Source organism: Phaseolus vulgaris, chromosome 10 (genome assembly GCF_000499845.2).
Source record: "Phaseolus vulgaris cultivar G19833 chromosome 10, P. vulgaris v2.0, whole genome shotgun sequence".
Lineage (NCBI taxonomy): Eukaryota > Viridiplantae > Streptophyta > Magnoliopsida > Fabales > Fabaceae > Phaseolus > Phaseolus vulgaris.
This window is the reverse complement of record NC_023750.2, coordinates 42425234-42440992: the sequence shown is the minus strand read 5'-3', so window position 1 is coordinate 42440992 and position 15759 is coordinate 42425234. Positions and strand designations below refer to the sequence as shown.

At 34.4% G+C, this 15759-nt stretch overlaps 1 protein-coding gene across 5 annotated transcripts; it reads right to left on the bottom strand.

The window, feature by feature from the left end:
• Positions 1 to 1369: 1369 nt before the first annotated feature.
• Positions 1370 to 14909, bottom strand: LOC137818266 (uncharacterized). Of its 5 annotated transcripts, none has more exons than XR_011082051.1 (16): positions 14634 to 14909; positions 13521 to 14128; positions 12862 to 12973; positions 12557 to 12758; positions 11306 to 11392; positions 11171 to 11230; positions 10991 to 11077; positions 9717 to 9788; positions 4515 to 4570; positions 3963 to 4048; positions 3644 to 3727; positions 3409 to 3566; positions 3202 to 3293; positions 2811 to 2891; positions 2283 to 2356; positions 1370 to 1792 (listed from the first exon to the last, which is right to left on the bottom strand). XR_011082051.1 is itself a non-coding variant. In XM_068621573.1 (16 exons), the coding sequence occupies exons 2-16, from the start codon at positions 14083 to 14085 to the stop codon at positions 1717 to 1719; spliced, it is 1896 nt and encodes a 631-aa protein (XP_068477674.1). In that variant the 5' UTR covers positions 14086 to 14128; positions 14600 to 14909; the 3' UTR covers positions 1370 to 1716. The 5 variants fall into 5 exon arrangements, 4 of the variants coding, with proteins under 4 accessions (XP_068477674.1, XP_068477671.1, XP_068477672.1 ...); XM_068621573.1 differs by having other exon boundaries at positions 3644 to 3734; positions 12862 to 12970; positions 14600 to 14909; XM_068621570.1 differs by having other exon boundaries at positions 3644 to 3734.
• Positions 14910 to 15759: the final 850 nt, after the last annotated feature.

Here is a 15759-nt window from a genome sequence, read left to right as displayed (position 1 = left end):
TGAATGCATTTTGAAATATTTTCCTTGGAAAAAAACCCACATTACGGCCAAGAAAGATGAGATTTTCTTATTGTTTTAACTAATTTGTTTCAAAAATTTCTTTTATTTGTTTATATTTAGGAGAATTGCTAGCAACCAATTAATTATCGAATACACTTATTTAAAGGGCAGTAATAGGTTGAAATGAAAAATTAATTTATTTTAATATAATATTTTATCCTAAAAAACCATTGTGGAATATATGTATTTTTAAAGACTAGTGTTAAAAGGGAAATTATTCTTAGTATAAAAACTACTGCACAGTACAACAGATACTCGATCAGAATTCAGAAAAGGAAGAAAGACAAATTTTCTGTGGGTTGCTTCGATTATCAGACTGCAAAATCGACGACCTTCAATGTTTCGCATTCTTCATCTTCCACTCTACTCACTTTAGGAGGAACCCGAACTTCTAAGAGTAGAAGATCATTAATATTTCATGTTTCAGATGTTTCATTAATATTCATTACCTATGTTTTAGAGCTCCTTTTTTGCACACTTTATGTGCTTTGAAGTTTCTTCAATTATTGATGGTAATAAAACTAAACACAATGAATTATTTTACTATGAGTGATCAATTGTTTCATAATTTTGACATTTATTCTTCCTTATTGTTTTAACTAATTTGTTTCAAAATTTTCTTTTATTTTTTGCTAGCAACCAATTAACTAATACATTTTTTAAACACATTTGTATCATTGGTTAAAATTTCTCTTAAAAATAACTCTTTTAAGTAAGCATATCATAGTTAATTTTTTTAAACTACAAAATCAAGAGAATCATTAGAACAAGTAAAACCTCTAAAAAAAATATGATTTTCAGTAACTTTTAGGTAATATTAATAAGTTGAAAAGAAAGTGTTACATAGTGTATGGATAGTATTTTTTTATATTTTATATATTAAATGAGCTAACAAAGTTTCGAACATGAAATCCTAACTTCAAACAAAATAATAATATTATATAACATAGTTAAGATGTGAAGCTGCATAGTAATATCTAATAAGAAAAATTTATAAAAAAAAAGTATAGAACATGAAAGTATAAAAAAAAATGTTCGTAAAGTTAATGGAAATCGGTAAAATGTTCTTTTTTCAATGAAAAGGAAATGCTTAAAATTTAGCATCCAAAATCGATTGCTAATAACAAGAATACAACAAATGACCTTAAAAACTAACCACCCACATTGAATCTATACTAAGGTATTTGATTGGTCACACTCTAAGTTCAATATAGAAAAATGTCTGGAAAAAAACTTTGAAATACATATTATAAACAAAACTGATGTAACCATCCTTCTCATTTGACTGATTTTCTCACTTCAATGTCAATTTTCAAAGCTAAGCTTTTATTTCAAATCTCAATATCCAAATATTTCTCAAGCCGGAATTAAATAGCCAAGGACAATTTCTCCTTTCCCTTGGCAATAATAAAGATGCATTTTCTGTTGTTAAACTAAAGTTTATCCTCTAAATTCTTTTCTAAGTCTAATTTTTCTTACATTTGATTACATATTTTACAAGGAAACATGCTTTGGCAATAGTGTGTCACCTATCATTGACAACTTACACTAGCATCAGCAATGATTTGGACTATTCTGTGAATGCAGATTTCCAACCATGGTGCCAATTGCAAACATCAATATTTGGATGCATTCAAAACTTTGCAATATAAACTTCTATATAGAACCTTGATCAGTCATGGCTTGGGCAATGGTTAGAAAGGCAGAAATGACTGCTCCATGCACCAGAGCCCTGGCATAACAACAAGCATATAATAAACATTAACTGCAGCACCATATTTGGAAGAAAGACATTTCAAGATGAATGATCATTCAAACAAATTCATTGCTAGAATCTACAGTTACCATTACAATTTTATGGTATACACAAATGCATTTTACTTCTTTTTTTTTGTATAAAAGGTCAATACAAGGATGGTTAATATAGTCATGTTATGTTTTTTTTTCCCTTTTCTTTTATAATTGAAAAACATTGAATCTCACACATGCTATCCTGTTCATTGAAGAATAAACTTGGTCAAGAACGTGTCTTGCAAGAATATAAAAGTGTGATTTTCTTTGCCATTGCTCATATTGCTCAATACAAAGAACACAATACAGAGCTTCATATAGGAAAATCGAATATTTTTTTTTATAATACAGGAAGATGGGAAATTGAAAGAGGGTAGAAGAAAGGTAGCAGATTTCATCATTGTTGTAATTTTACTGAAAGAAAAACTTACTCAGGGCTTTCTTTTTGATAACCAAAATCAGTTGCAGCTTTGATAGCTCTCTGATAAGTCTGTTTCATTGCTTCCTGCCCAAAGAAACAAGAAATTTGACGAGTTGGTATGAAAACAGTATGTGGCTAAAGCTGAAGTGTGAAAGAAAAAATATTAAACATTGATAACTCAATTTCCACTTAAGCTATATGTCAAATTTAATCTGGCATCAGTCATAACATACTTGATGTGCCCCATGTACACAATAATTGTCAAACTCCCAGCTCAAAAACAAAAAACCACAAATACATCCACACATATACACAACACACATCATAATGTATTCCTTTGCACATAATAAACGTAACCGGGTTCATGTAAATTGTATAATTCTTTTAAAAAAGAGTGGAAGAATGAGCTCAATTCAGTTTGAATAGGAAGAGTAAATAAGAGTATTGCATGCAACAAAGATAATATCAAACGTAGCAACCATTTACTATTCTTAAAAGGAAAACAATATAATTTGTAAAAGCAATTTCACAATACTACCTGCAATTTAGATTCAAAGTCCTCTGGTGACCAGTGCATCAAACTGCATTCATGATTCAGTTCAAGTTCTCCAGCTACAACCTGAAGACAAGGAAAACAGATGATTAAAGAAAGGTCCATCCAAATGTCCTGTCTAATGTTGATGTTGAAATTGAATCTTCAATAAGTTGAACAGAAGACCAATTAAATGATGTTAACCAATCCAACATAAGCTTTCTATCAGAGTTCCAATTTGATATTTTATATGGTTAAATGATTAATGTTAATAGTTAAAATAAGCCTATTCAGGAACAGCTTAACTAGATATTCTAATAATTCGATTTAGTTGTTCATGTAATTGCTTTTGTTTAGGGTTTAGGGGAGAATATGTATGCAATAATTTTAATCTCACCCCTCCAGCACCAGCAGCCATTGCAGGAGCAATGAGAACACTAGCTTTTCTGAAAATCTGAACTGCCTCGGGGGTACAAGGCATGTTTGAACCTGGGATTCAAATTGAACAAGTAGCTTCCATTAGTGTATATATACGAGAAAGAAGAGGGAGATTGTTGGGGGTTGGGGGGGAGCCATATATGTCGGAACTTAGAAGAACAACTACCTTCTACTAGTATACGACAACCTGAATTAACCAAATTAATGGCATCAGATTGATCAATTTCATTATGTGAAGCACAAGCAAATGCAACATCACACCTTTCATTCCACGGTTTTGCTTCATCATAATACTTGGACCGAGCATAGGTTTTTGAATAGTCTCTACATATTGTCAATTTATGAACAGGTAAAATTATATATTGTAGCAAGCATAAACAGACAACAGAAATGATACAAACCGCAAACTTCTTTGCTGAGCTTTGATGTCTCTCAGAAATGATATTTTTATGTAGTCAAATCCATCCTCATCAACCAAATATCCTCTGGAATCTGACAAATGCCTTTGTTAAAAAAATACTCCTTGACCAGGATAATACACAAAGGTAACCAAAATGTATGAGAACTATAGATTCAATTACTACAATTCTTAATGATGATCTATATATAAAGATGAAAACTTATGTAATAACAAAGCACAGATTTTCATTCTTGCCAGAATAAAAGAATACAGACACAGCATCTTAGAAGATGTAGTAGCCCCATTATATTCAAAATTACCTGATACTGAAATGGGGAGAGCACCATAAGCAATTAGCTTCTCCAAAACATGCATTGCAATCTTTCCAGAGCCGCTCACAACACATCTACAGGAAATTATAAATTAGAAGAGTATTACAGGATCACAAATGAGTGGAAACCAATTAGGAAGCAACAAATTTCACAACAGATAATTGTCTTAAAAAGAATCTAATAAGTTAAAAAATTAAATTATTGAAAATGAGAGTTTTCAAGTTTCTAACGTAGGTGAGGATTGCATCGCACTTATATATTATAGTTAGGTTTTATTTCTAGTCGATGAAAGATTTCCAACACAGACTCTCACGCCGAGAAATGAATGAGATTAGATATTTATGGATAATCTAATAGAAGTTTGATAACAATGACATCGTAGTAAGTGAGTTTATGCCTAACTCAATCTCACAAAACTGAATTGTAAGGTGAGGATTGCACCTCACTTATATATTATAATTCGGCCGTATTGAGTCGATGTGAAATCTCCAACATAAACAGCAACAACATTTATGAAATGGTCTTAATTAAAATATAAACCTTAATCCTTTAAGTTCTTTATTCATGTCAGCAAGCATGAGCTGGGCAAAGAAAACCTGCAGAAGAATGACAAACTTGTGAAAAATTTAATAATTTGAAACTATAGATGCAGAACTTTTTTATGATGATCTTCTAGGCTATAATGGACTTCCATGTTACATGCTCTTTGATCAGATATGTGGAGTTGCCTTATATGACATTGGAAGCAATAGTGGTTAGATTAGAGATTCTCTTTTTTTAATTGAACAAGGATATGTGTTAGATATTATTAGATATAATTAGATATTATTTGATATTATGAGATATTATAGATATTGTTAGATATCTCATATTTATGTAATGGGCTTAGCCCATATGTTTCTTTTTCCTATATAAACATAACCCTATGTGTTCAATATACACAAGGGATTTACCCTATTCTTTCTTTTCCTTTAATATGGTATCAGAGCATAAGGTTAGAGTTTAGGGTTTAGGGTTCAATTTTTATTGGTGAATCCACTATTCACTGGAATTTTTCCAGCCACCACCCCTACCTTCGCCGGACCTTCGCCGGACCTTCGCCGGACCTTCGCCGGACCTTCGCCGGACCTTCGCCGGACCTTCACCGGAACTTCGCCGGACCTTCGCCGGAGACACCGCCGGAATCGCTGTCGGAGCCTTCATCTTTGTTGCTCCCGCCAATTAACCGGTGACTGGATTTGTCCTTATCTTTTATGGCTTCTTCCGCTTCCGCTGCCACTATGGCTTCTTCTTCCGTCATTATGCCGGATTCATCTATTTATACTAATTACGTCAATGTTCATCTTTCCATTGACAAATTGGATGGAACCAATTATGACACTTGGGCATCAGATATTAAATTATGGCTTAAGAGTCAAGGTTATGTTGATCATCTTACTCATCCTACTCTTGCTGAAAATGAGGTTGTTCGTTGGTCGAAAATTGATGCTCAATTATGCATTGTTATCAAATCGACCATTCACTCATCTTTAAAACAAATTTTTCGTACCTATGAAACATGTTCAGAAGTTTGGGAACAAGCAAAATTATTATACACCAATGATACTCAACGTCTTTATGGTGTGTGTCAAAATCTTCTCACAATTATTGCTCCCAAACGTCTTGATGGTACAATGGCAGAATATCTAGGTAAACTTCATGCTCTTCTTCATGATTTTAATGAGTTATTACCTCCTGCCTCTACTCCTTCTCAAGAACTAGAACAAAGATCCAAGTTCTTCATGTTATTGGGTTTACATGGTCTTCCTGATGATTATTCTCACGTTCGTGATCAAATTTTGGGATCTCCTATTGTGCCCAATTTTACTTCCACTTGTTCTACCCTTTTGCGCGTGCCAGGTAAACACACCGCTGATATAACGTCTCATGTTGATGACTCTTCTGCTTTAGTATCTCAGCATAATGATCGTACTCGCGCTCACAAGCCGGGCAAAGGGCGTCACAAGTGTGACCATTGTGGCAAACTTGGCCACAAAATTGACAGATGTTATGCCTTACATGGTCGTCCTCCTAGATCTGTTGCGGTTGCTCAAATTACCCCTGTGCAACCTTCTACCATGGACCATACTTCAATTGATACCCCAAGCCAGCCTGCTATTTTCAATGAATTTCTTAAATGGTATGAGGATCGTCAGAACCCTAGTTCCACGGCTTCTGTTGCACATTCAGGTACATCTTTTGTTGGCCTCACTCACTCCACTTCCCATGGCCCTTGGGTTCTAGATTCAGGTGCCACTGATCACATTACTGGTAATAAATCTTTTTTCTCTTCCCTATCTACTACGGGTTATTTACCTTCAGTTACCATGGCCAATGGATATAAGGTACCATCACATGGTGTTGGTACTATTAATCTTTTTTCATCTTTATCTATTGATAATGTTCTTTATGTCCCTGGGTCTCCATTTAACTTATTATCCATTAGTCGTCTCACTCGTTCCCTTGACTGTGTTATTTCTTTTACCAAAGATTCTGTTACTTTACAGGACCGGAGTTCGGGACGGATGATTGGCACCGGATGTGAGTCTCATGGACTTTATCAACTACAGATCTCTGCACATGTTGGCGCAATTATGGATTCTCCATCTCTCATTCATGCTCGGTTGGGTCATCCTAGTCTTGCCAAGATGCAACAGCTTGTTCCATGTTTGTCTAATGTGTCTACTTTATCGTGTGAGTCGTGTCAGTTAGGGAAACACATTCGTAGTTCTTTTCCTCGTAGTGTCTCACAACGTGCTTCATCTCCTTTTGCCTTAGTTCACTCTGACATTTGGGGACCAAGTCGTATTAAGTCTAATTTAGGATTTCAGTATTTTGTTACTTTTATTGATGATTATTCAAGATGTACTTGGGTATTTTTAATGAAAAACCGTTCTGAGTTGTTTTCTATATTTCAAATATTTTACAATGAAATTAAAAATCAATTTGGAATTTCCATCCGAATTTTGCGCAGTGATAATGGACGTGAGTATCTTTCTCATTCTTTTAAAAATTTTATGGCTTCTCATGGTATTCTTCATCAAACTTCATGTGCTTATACACCTCAACAAAATGGGGTAGCTGAGCGCAAGAATAGACATCTTGTTGAAACAACTCGTACTATTTTAATCCATGGTGATGTTCCTCAGCGTTTTTGGGGTGATGCCGTTCTTAGTGCATGTTATCTCATTAATCGCATGCCATCTTCAGTTTTAGATAACAAAATTCCTCATTCTATTTTATTTCCACATGACCCTCTCCACTCTTTACCTCCCAAAGTTTTTGGGTCCACATGTTTTGTTCATAATTTTAGTCCTGGTCTTGATAAATTATCTCCTAAGTCACACAAATGTGTCTTTTTAGGGTTCACTAGATCACAAAAAGGATATAAATGTTTCTCACCGTCTTTAAACCGTTATTTTATTTCAGCAGATGTCACCTTCAGTGAATCTTCCCTTTACTTTAAGTCTTGTCCTTCTCCTTCAATTTCTTCATCTAATCAAGTTAATATTCCTCTTGTTGTGCCTAGTGCACCTAACAATTCACCACCGCCGCCAACTCTTCAGGTGTATAGTCGTCGTCAACCGTCTCATCGTCCATCAGCAGACTCTATTCTGGTGCCAACACCTCATCCCCCTCCGGCTCCTATAGTTGAACCTCCGACTGTTGAACCTGATCTTCCTATTGCTATTCGTAAAGGTATACGTTCTACTCGTAATCCCTCTCCACATTATACTGCTTTGAGTTACCATAGACTATCTCAACCCTTTTATACCTGCCTTTCGTCTATTTCTTCTGTATCCATTCCAAAATCTGTAGGTGATGCCTTAGCCCATCCTGGTTGGCGTCAGGCCATGCTTGATGAAATGAATGCGCTTCAGAATAATGGAACTTGGGAACTTGTTCCTTTACCATCTAGGAAATCTGTTGTTGGTTGCAGGTGGATTTTTGCTATCAAAGTTGGTCCTGATGGTACTATTGATCGTCTCAAAGCTCGTCTTGTGGCTAAGGGTTATACCCAAATTTTTGGTTTAGACTATGGTGATACTTTTTCTCCAGTAGCAAAGATGGCCTCTGTTCGCTTATTCATAGCTATGGCTGCTCTTCAACAATGGCCTCTTTATCAACTGGATGTTAAAAATGCTTTTCTTAATGGGGATTTGCAGGAAGAAATTTATATGGAGCAACCTCCCGGTTTTGTTGCTCAGGGGGAGTCTTCTGGATTGGTATGTCGTCTTCGCAAATCCTTATATGGCCTCAAGCAGTCTCCTAGGGCTTGGTTTGGAAAATTTAGCAATGTTGTTCAACAATTTGGTATGACTCGCAGTGAAGGCGATCATTCAGTTTTTTATCGTCACTCGAGTGCTGGGTGTATCTATCTTGTAGTATATGTTGATGACATTGTTCTTACCGGCAGTGATCACCATGGCATCTCACAAGTAAAACAACACCTTTGTCAACACTTTCAGACCAAAGATCTTGGCAAACTCAGATATTTCTTGGGGATTGAGGTAGCACAATCCAATACTGGTATTGTTATCTCTCAAAGAAAATACGCATTAGATATTTTGGAGGAAATTGGGTTGATGAATTCGAAATCTGTTGATACTCCCATGGATCCCAACGTCAAGCTTCTACCCAATCAGGGGGAGCCTCTTTCAGATCCTGAGAAGTACAGGAGATTAGTTGGAAGATTGAACTATCTCACTGTTACTCGTCCTGATATTTCCTTTGCAGTCAGTGTGGTGAGTCAATTTCTTAATTCTCCATGTGAAGATCATTGGAATGCAGTCATTCGTATAGTGAAGTACATTAAAGGCTCTCCTGGAAAAGGTTTGTTATATGGTCATAATAACCATACCAAAGTCGTTTGTTATTCAGATGCTGATTGGGCAGGATCTCCATCTGATAGAAGGTCAACTTCTGGTTATTGTGTCTCCATTGGTGATAACTTGATCTCTTGGAAGAGCAAGAAACAAAGTGTTGTGGCAAGATCTAGTGCAGAAGCAGAATATAGAGCTATGGCCTCGGCTACTTGTGAGCTTATTTGGCTTAAACAGTTACTTAAAGAATTGCAATTTGGAGAGGTTACTCAAATGACACTGATATGTGATAATCAGGCTGCTCTTCATATTAGCTCAAATCCAGTTTTTCATGAAAGGACAAAACATATTGAGATTGATTGTCATTTCATTCGAGAAAAGATTATATCAGGAGATATCAAGACTGAGTTTGTTAATTCAAATAATCAATTAGCAGATATTTTTACTAAACCCTTACGAGGACCTAGGATTGATTACATTTGTAACAAGCTGGGTACATATGATCTATATGCACCAGCTTGAGGGGGAGTGTTAGATATTATTAGATATAATTAGATATTATTTGATATTATGAGATATTATAGATATTGTTAGATATCTCATATTTATGTAATGGGCTTAGCCCATATGTTTCTTTTTCCTATATAAACATAACCCTATGTGTTCAATATACACAAGGGATTTACCCTATTCTTTCTTTTCCTTTAATAATATGCATAACAATATGACAGGACGTGCTGCAAAGTTTATCTCATAAAGAGATACCAAAAAAAGGGAGATAAAATGGAAGGCTACCATAGAGCTCATTTCATACATAATCACTCGAAATTTCATATCCCACCATATGCCCACAGAGATCAAGAATTACAAATTGAATTACCAGTCCATAGCCAGTAGCTTCAGGTCGAAGACTGGAGCCAGACCAAAATATCCTGGGCCCTGTAAAACTTCCCTGCACAAGTGAAGGATACATATGAAAATTACCCAAATAAAAAAAATTCTTCTATGTCAATATTCGTAACAGTCTTAAGCTAAGCACACAAGCTTATAACAACAGAAGTTAAGAAATAAAAAAAAACAGCCATGTGGTCGGTCAAGATTAAAGCTAGAACTTAAAAGTAAAGAAGAAAAAAATACTACAATAAAATGAAGGGCACATGTCCATGTGACGGATGGAGAAAAGAGAAAGCTAAATCGGAGAGAAAACATAACAAAAAGGTAGAACAAGGTGTCAATTCACCAGAAAGACAGAAACAACACCAGAACTGCTATCAGGGCTGAGTTTCCATATGAACGTATTTTCCAAAATCAAGGAGCTCTTTGCCCACAATGCTGTTAAAAATAGCCATTCTTATTAAAGCAAACCCTATCTCTCAGACTCTAAAATACCAAAAAAGAAAAACAAAAATAGAACTAATGTCCCACAAAGACAAGGGCAGTGAGGGAATTTTCTTTATGTCAACAGTAGCAGGCACAGTGGCCACAAATTTCAAGGATGAAGACCGCAATTCATAGCTGTGACTCCTGCTAGGCTGCTGCTACATAAAAATGCTCCACTATATGTTTGGATAGCATTCTACATGACTATTGTGCCACCATAGGGAGCTATTAACAACTACGGTGTGGTAGTTACATGAATCTAACAATGTCCTAATTTTGTATCATAAATCATGCGTATAAATAATTCTTCTAGATGCTTTTGACCACAATTGTTTCATAATCTCCCTCTGCCACCAGAGATTAGGCCATTCTCCATCATATTTACTCTCCTAACTAGGGCTTCTGTAGACCTTCTCCACACATGCCCAACCCTAACCATAAGGACATCAACAGATTCTCTAAAGGATGGGAAAAATTAAGGGAAAAATAAAATAAAGCAGATCTACATCATTGTACTTCAAAAGAGATAAGCTATACAAAATATGTAGACAATAATACTTACTCTAGGTTTGCAAATGTAAAATGCATGTCTTTGAGTTTGTCTACCTATTCACTTTTCCCTTGGTCAATGGGATTTATTCGATTGACATTTTACATGCATCACGCAATTCAGATGTGAGGGATAAACATGCAGGGGAAAATATATAAGAAAAAAGGGGAAATATTTATATTTACAGCAAATAATTTGTTAGGGTTTGAGATTGTATGCATTACCTGAAAATGACCAGCTAGACGTCTATACTGTCCAAAAAGATACCCCATTTCTCGAGTACCAACGCCCATTTCCTCTGATGGAAGGTCCTAATAGACATTCATCACAAGAATATATACATGAAATGGGCCTTGGACACGAAACAATTAAAAGATGTAGAAAAATAATATGCTTTCAGTTACCTTGTCAGGCCCTAGGTAGCGATACATCTCACTCATGAAACTTTGGCAAAATCTCATAATCTGCTAACTTATCAAAGTGGCATTCAGTAATTATAAAACTACTAGAAATCAAATTGAATTATTTGATAAATTCACCTCATTATCACTTTTTCCTTTTGGATCAAAATCACTTCCACCAGCTGCTCCTCCTAATTTATATGGCGATAAGGCATTCTTTAAAGTCTGCAGAGAAGGTTGTATTGCATAAACTAAAAGTGGACCAAATAAAAAATGCAGCTCAGAATCTAGATACTTAACTTCGGCTGATATGTGTGTGAATCACAGTATATTTGTCAAATTTAAAAAACAAAGGCTTAGAGATATACATAATTACTCAACTAAACTCTACACCTTATTACGAGAAAAAATTAATATTTTGAATGAATGCAGGTTTTCTGTCTCAATCATTATATCTCCTTACATAAAGTACATAGACCACACAGGATCTATTCATGTTAGAAATATTTCGAAGATCTTGCCAACCTTTATATTAGGAAATATTTTAGAGGTATGGCTTATAGTACTGATTTTCACATTTTTAATTTACTGCCTCCAATTATATTAGGCAGATATGAAATTGGAAGGTTTGCTTATCAATTGCACATAAACAGCATAACACATTGGTAGAAGAAATCAAACCACATACATAAAATAAATCAAACACATGCATCCTATGTTAGTATAATAAGTACCAACAAATCTTAGGCATCTAAGATATCCTCGTCCCAAAAGCCACCCTTACAGAGGATCTAAAAGAACTCCAACACTGACCCTGCCCCCCCGGTATTCTTTTGTATACTCTCACTATGTTCTTTTTACTATCATTCTGGCATTTATTCTCTCTGTCGCTCTCTCTTTCTCTCTCATTGTTTTTCTCCTATGCCCTTCAATTCTATATGGACATGCGCATATGAAAGCACTCGTATTTGCTTATTTATTCTCTAATTTTTTATGTGTTTTTTCTCTTAAAATCAGAAAAACAGACTAGTACTACACCCTAAAATTGACACTACATAATGTTAAAAGAATAATAACTAAAGAAAAAGGTGGGTTCTACCATGGTGATGAAATGTAAAAAGTATGCATTTAAAATACAGCCCAAATGTAGCAGATTAAGGCTTACATAGATTCCCCCCACCTTGTCCACCCAAAAAAATGGAAGAAAATCTTTTGCACACGATGTGCATTCTTGTTGACAAATAGCTTAAAGGATTAAAAAAGAAGTATATAAGCTTCCAATTCATGGAAAAAAATGTGACGGCATTAAAAAAGGCTTAATTCTGCAAGATTTAAGTCATACTTATAAGAAATAATGTTATATATGAATACCAAAAATACTCATAATACCTGTTCAAAACCAAGGAACTTGGCAATACTTAAATTCATTGATGGATGAAAACGAATACCACCCCTACATGGACCCATTGACTGGTTAAATTGTACCCTAAAGCCCCGATTTACATGTGTCTCACCCCTATCATCCACCCACGAAACTCGAAAAACAATCATTCGTTCAGGTTCCAACAAGCGCTCCATGATGTTAACATAACTGAAACATGAGAATATTCATGAGATGCATCCAAAACTAAAGGAATGACTTTGTCATTTGTTGATAGATAAATACATAATTATGGCCTGGAATAAAAGCACACCGAGAATTTTTTGCTATGACTCTTTCAAGGGCTTGAACTGCCTCCTGGACTGCCTGAATGAATTCTACCTCATGAGGATCCCTTTTTAGTGTAGCTTCAAGTATTGATCCTGCTGTTTTTGACATGGCAAGTTCAATTATAGAATTGTCAGGCAATATCCAAAAACATAAGCACCATTATAAGAAAGAAGACAACTTCTTATCAACTCAACATGTATCAATTTCAATAAATTGAATATATCAATTGTAAAATAGAAATTCTATCCTACAGAACAACAGAAATGAACTAAAATTTGCCAGAGTAATGACAATCTGAAGCTTGACTCTTCAGTATCAAGAAAGTATAGAAAGAACTCAAATAAGAACCGGAAGAATCTTTATTATTTACGTATTCAGATCTGAGAATAAGGACCAGATCCAGAGTATGTAGCACTGTTTAAGTATAAATGAGGAACTTACAAAATTGATCAGTGAGGCAGATTCCTATCATCTTATAAAATTGATCAACTGCATCTTTCGTAAGATGAATTGGTAAAAGAAAAGCAAATGATATAATTCAACTATTATAAAGCACAGTATACAACCATCAACGTTTTCATAGATAGTGCTCAAAAAATTATCTGCTCATGCCAGATAATATAGGATGCTGAGATGGCCAACCTTTTACATAAACAGGCTTGTCAACCACAATTTTATCTTTGGAGGCCATTTGAAGACGAAGAGCCTCTTTGTGAAGCAAACTATTATTGTGTTCTTCAAGAGCACTCATTTGCATATTACGACTGCCCTCATTCCCATAAGGATTTCTTCTATGCTTCCGTCCATACTCCCTGCAGACAGAGCAGAAAATCCTAGGTGTCCCATCCTTCATATCTACAAAAGCCCATTTATAGGTGTCTGCCCATTCTTCTCTCCATCTTTTAACAACCTTTTTCTTCCTTTTCACCTGTTGGTTTTTGGACATGTCTTGAGCATCATTAGAAAGCTGAGAAACCATCCCCATTTGCTTGCTCTCACCATGTTCTTCAGCGGAAGATTCCCGCATTGGTGCACCAATTAGAGTAGCGTTACCAAATGAAGGGTCATCATCCCCAGGTCCAATTTCTAAATCAATCTCCTCACCAAGCTCTCTCACAACCAAACTATGCCTCTGGCTCTGCTGAATCAAAGTCATATCATCCATTACAGAATTCATCCCTACTACTCCACTGGTTGGCAACAACATTCAGCATGACAGCCCTCAAACCGAATTTTAAATTATTTGCTTTCTGCAAAACATATACATCAAATCACCAACTTACCTATTTTAGAATTAATGGAACAAACAAACAAACAAAACTCTACAAGATAAACACATGTCTGAATTGGTTGGCTCAATTAAATTGGACTAGACACAGAATACATAAACTAACCTACCACTCGAATAGACATCAAAACAGTGGCACTATCTAGGCCAGTCTTGAGTTCTTCAAAACAACAATTCCCAAAAATCTCATACATGAACATCATTTCTAGTACTCATACAACATTTAAATTGAATAAACTCCCTCAAAACTTCCCTCAACCCAATTCTAGCTAGCACCCATCTGAACTAACAATCATTTAGACCCCAAGGCACAGCATAAACCTCAGAATCCTCACAAGCACAAAAGGCCAGTGTCCACAAACTCCACACTTGATGGAGTAAAAATGTTTTTTTTCCAACAACCAACAAATGATAATTAAATTTGCAGAAATACCCAGAAGTTGAATTTGACCGCTGAGCTCGAATACCTTAAGAAATTGAACCAAAGTAATAAACTAGAAAAGCCGAGGTTTTGAGCATCTCGTGGTCGGAGTAAGATCAGAGAGGGGAGATTGGAGCAGTAAAAGGAGGAAACTTTAATTCGAAATTGAGGTTAAAGAGTGGAGTGTGATGGTTTGTGGAACAAAAACATAGTTGGGGAGTTTAATGATTGTTTCTGGAACTGTTTGTTTTGTTAGGTATTTCAGAAATCGAAGAAAGTGGGGGCACTCAAGAGTGACGAGGATGAATATTTTTTCAGAAATGGTTTTTTTACGGAAATAATTTTCACATATATTTTTTCAGATTATTAAATTTTCAATGTTTTTATTTACTATAGTCAATATTTATCATTTAAAATAAATTAATTTATCTTCAAAATAAGAAAAATATTTTCTCCTCAAACTGAGTATTTTATAGTGTAATGAAGAAAAACAAAATTGCGTAGTTTCAAAAAACAATTGTAGGTTAATTTCTTTTAGTTAAAAATATTATTTTTATAAAAATATTTTTTTGCGTTTTAAAATGTGAGCATAACTAGACAGCTTTGAACTAATAATTGTATTCCACAAAATGCAAGATTCCTATTTTAATTTTAATGAAATAATTATCTAAAATGATTTCAAGTTATTATGACTCATAATGATTCAAAACATGATAATTAAATAGAAAGTTTCTTAATATCCCGTTTTAAAAAAAAATAATTAATTAGTTGCACATGATATCCAGCATATTATTTTTATTTTACTCTCTTTCATTAACTAAAATTTATTGAAAACCATTAATTAAATAAAGTGTGACATCTATAAAATAAATTATGATTTTTATTAAGTTTAAAAATTTATCTTGAGAGATATATTGCTTTAAGAGAATTACATTTAAGAAATGTAGATTTTATTTATCATATTTTAGTTAACTTTGAATATTTTTAATTAACCTGTTATTAAGAAAATTGTTTTATTTTATATTTATTAATTGAGTATCTGTTATTTGATTTTGTTGTTAACTGGTATTATCTTATATTTTCCTTTCGTGTCTTAACATAATTAAGTTTTAACTCCATGATCAATCTGATAATTTCAATTGATTTTTAAGTAAATTTATGTTTTATTGAAA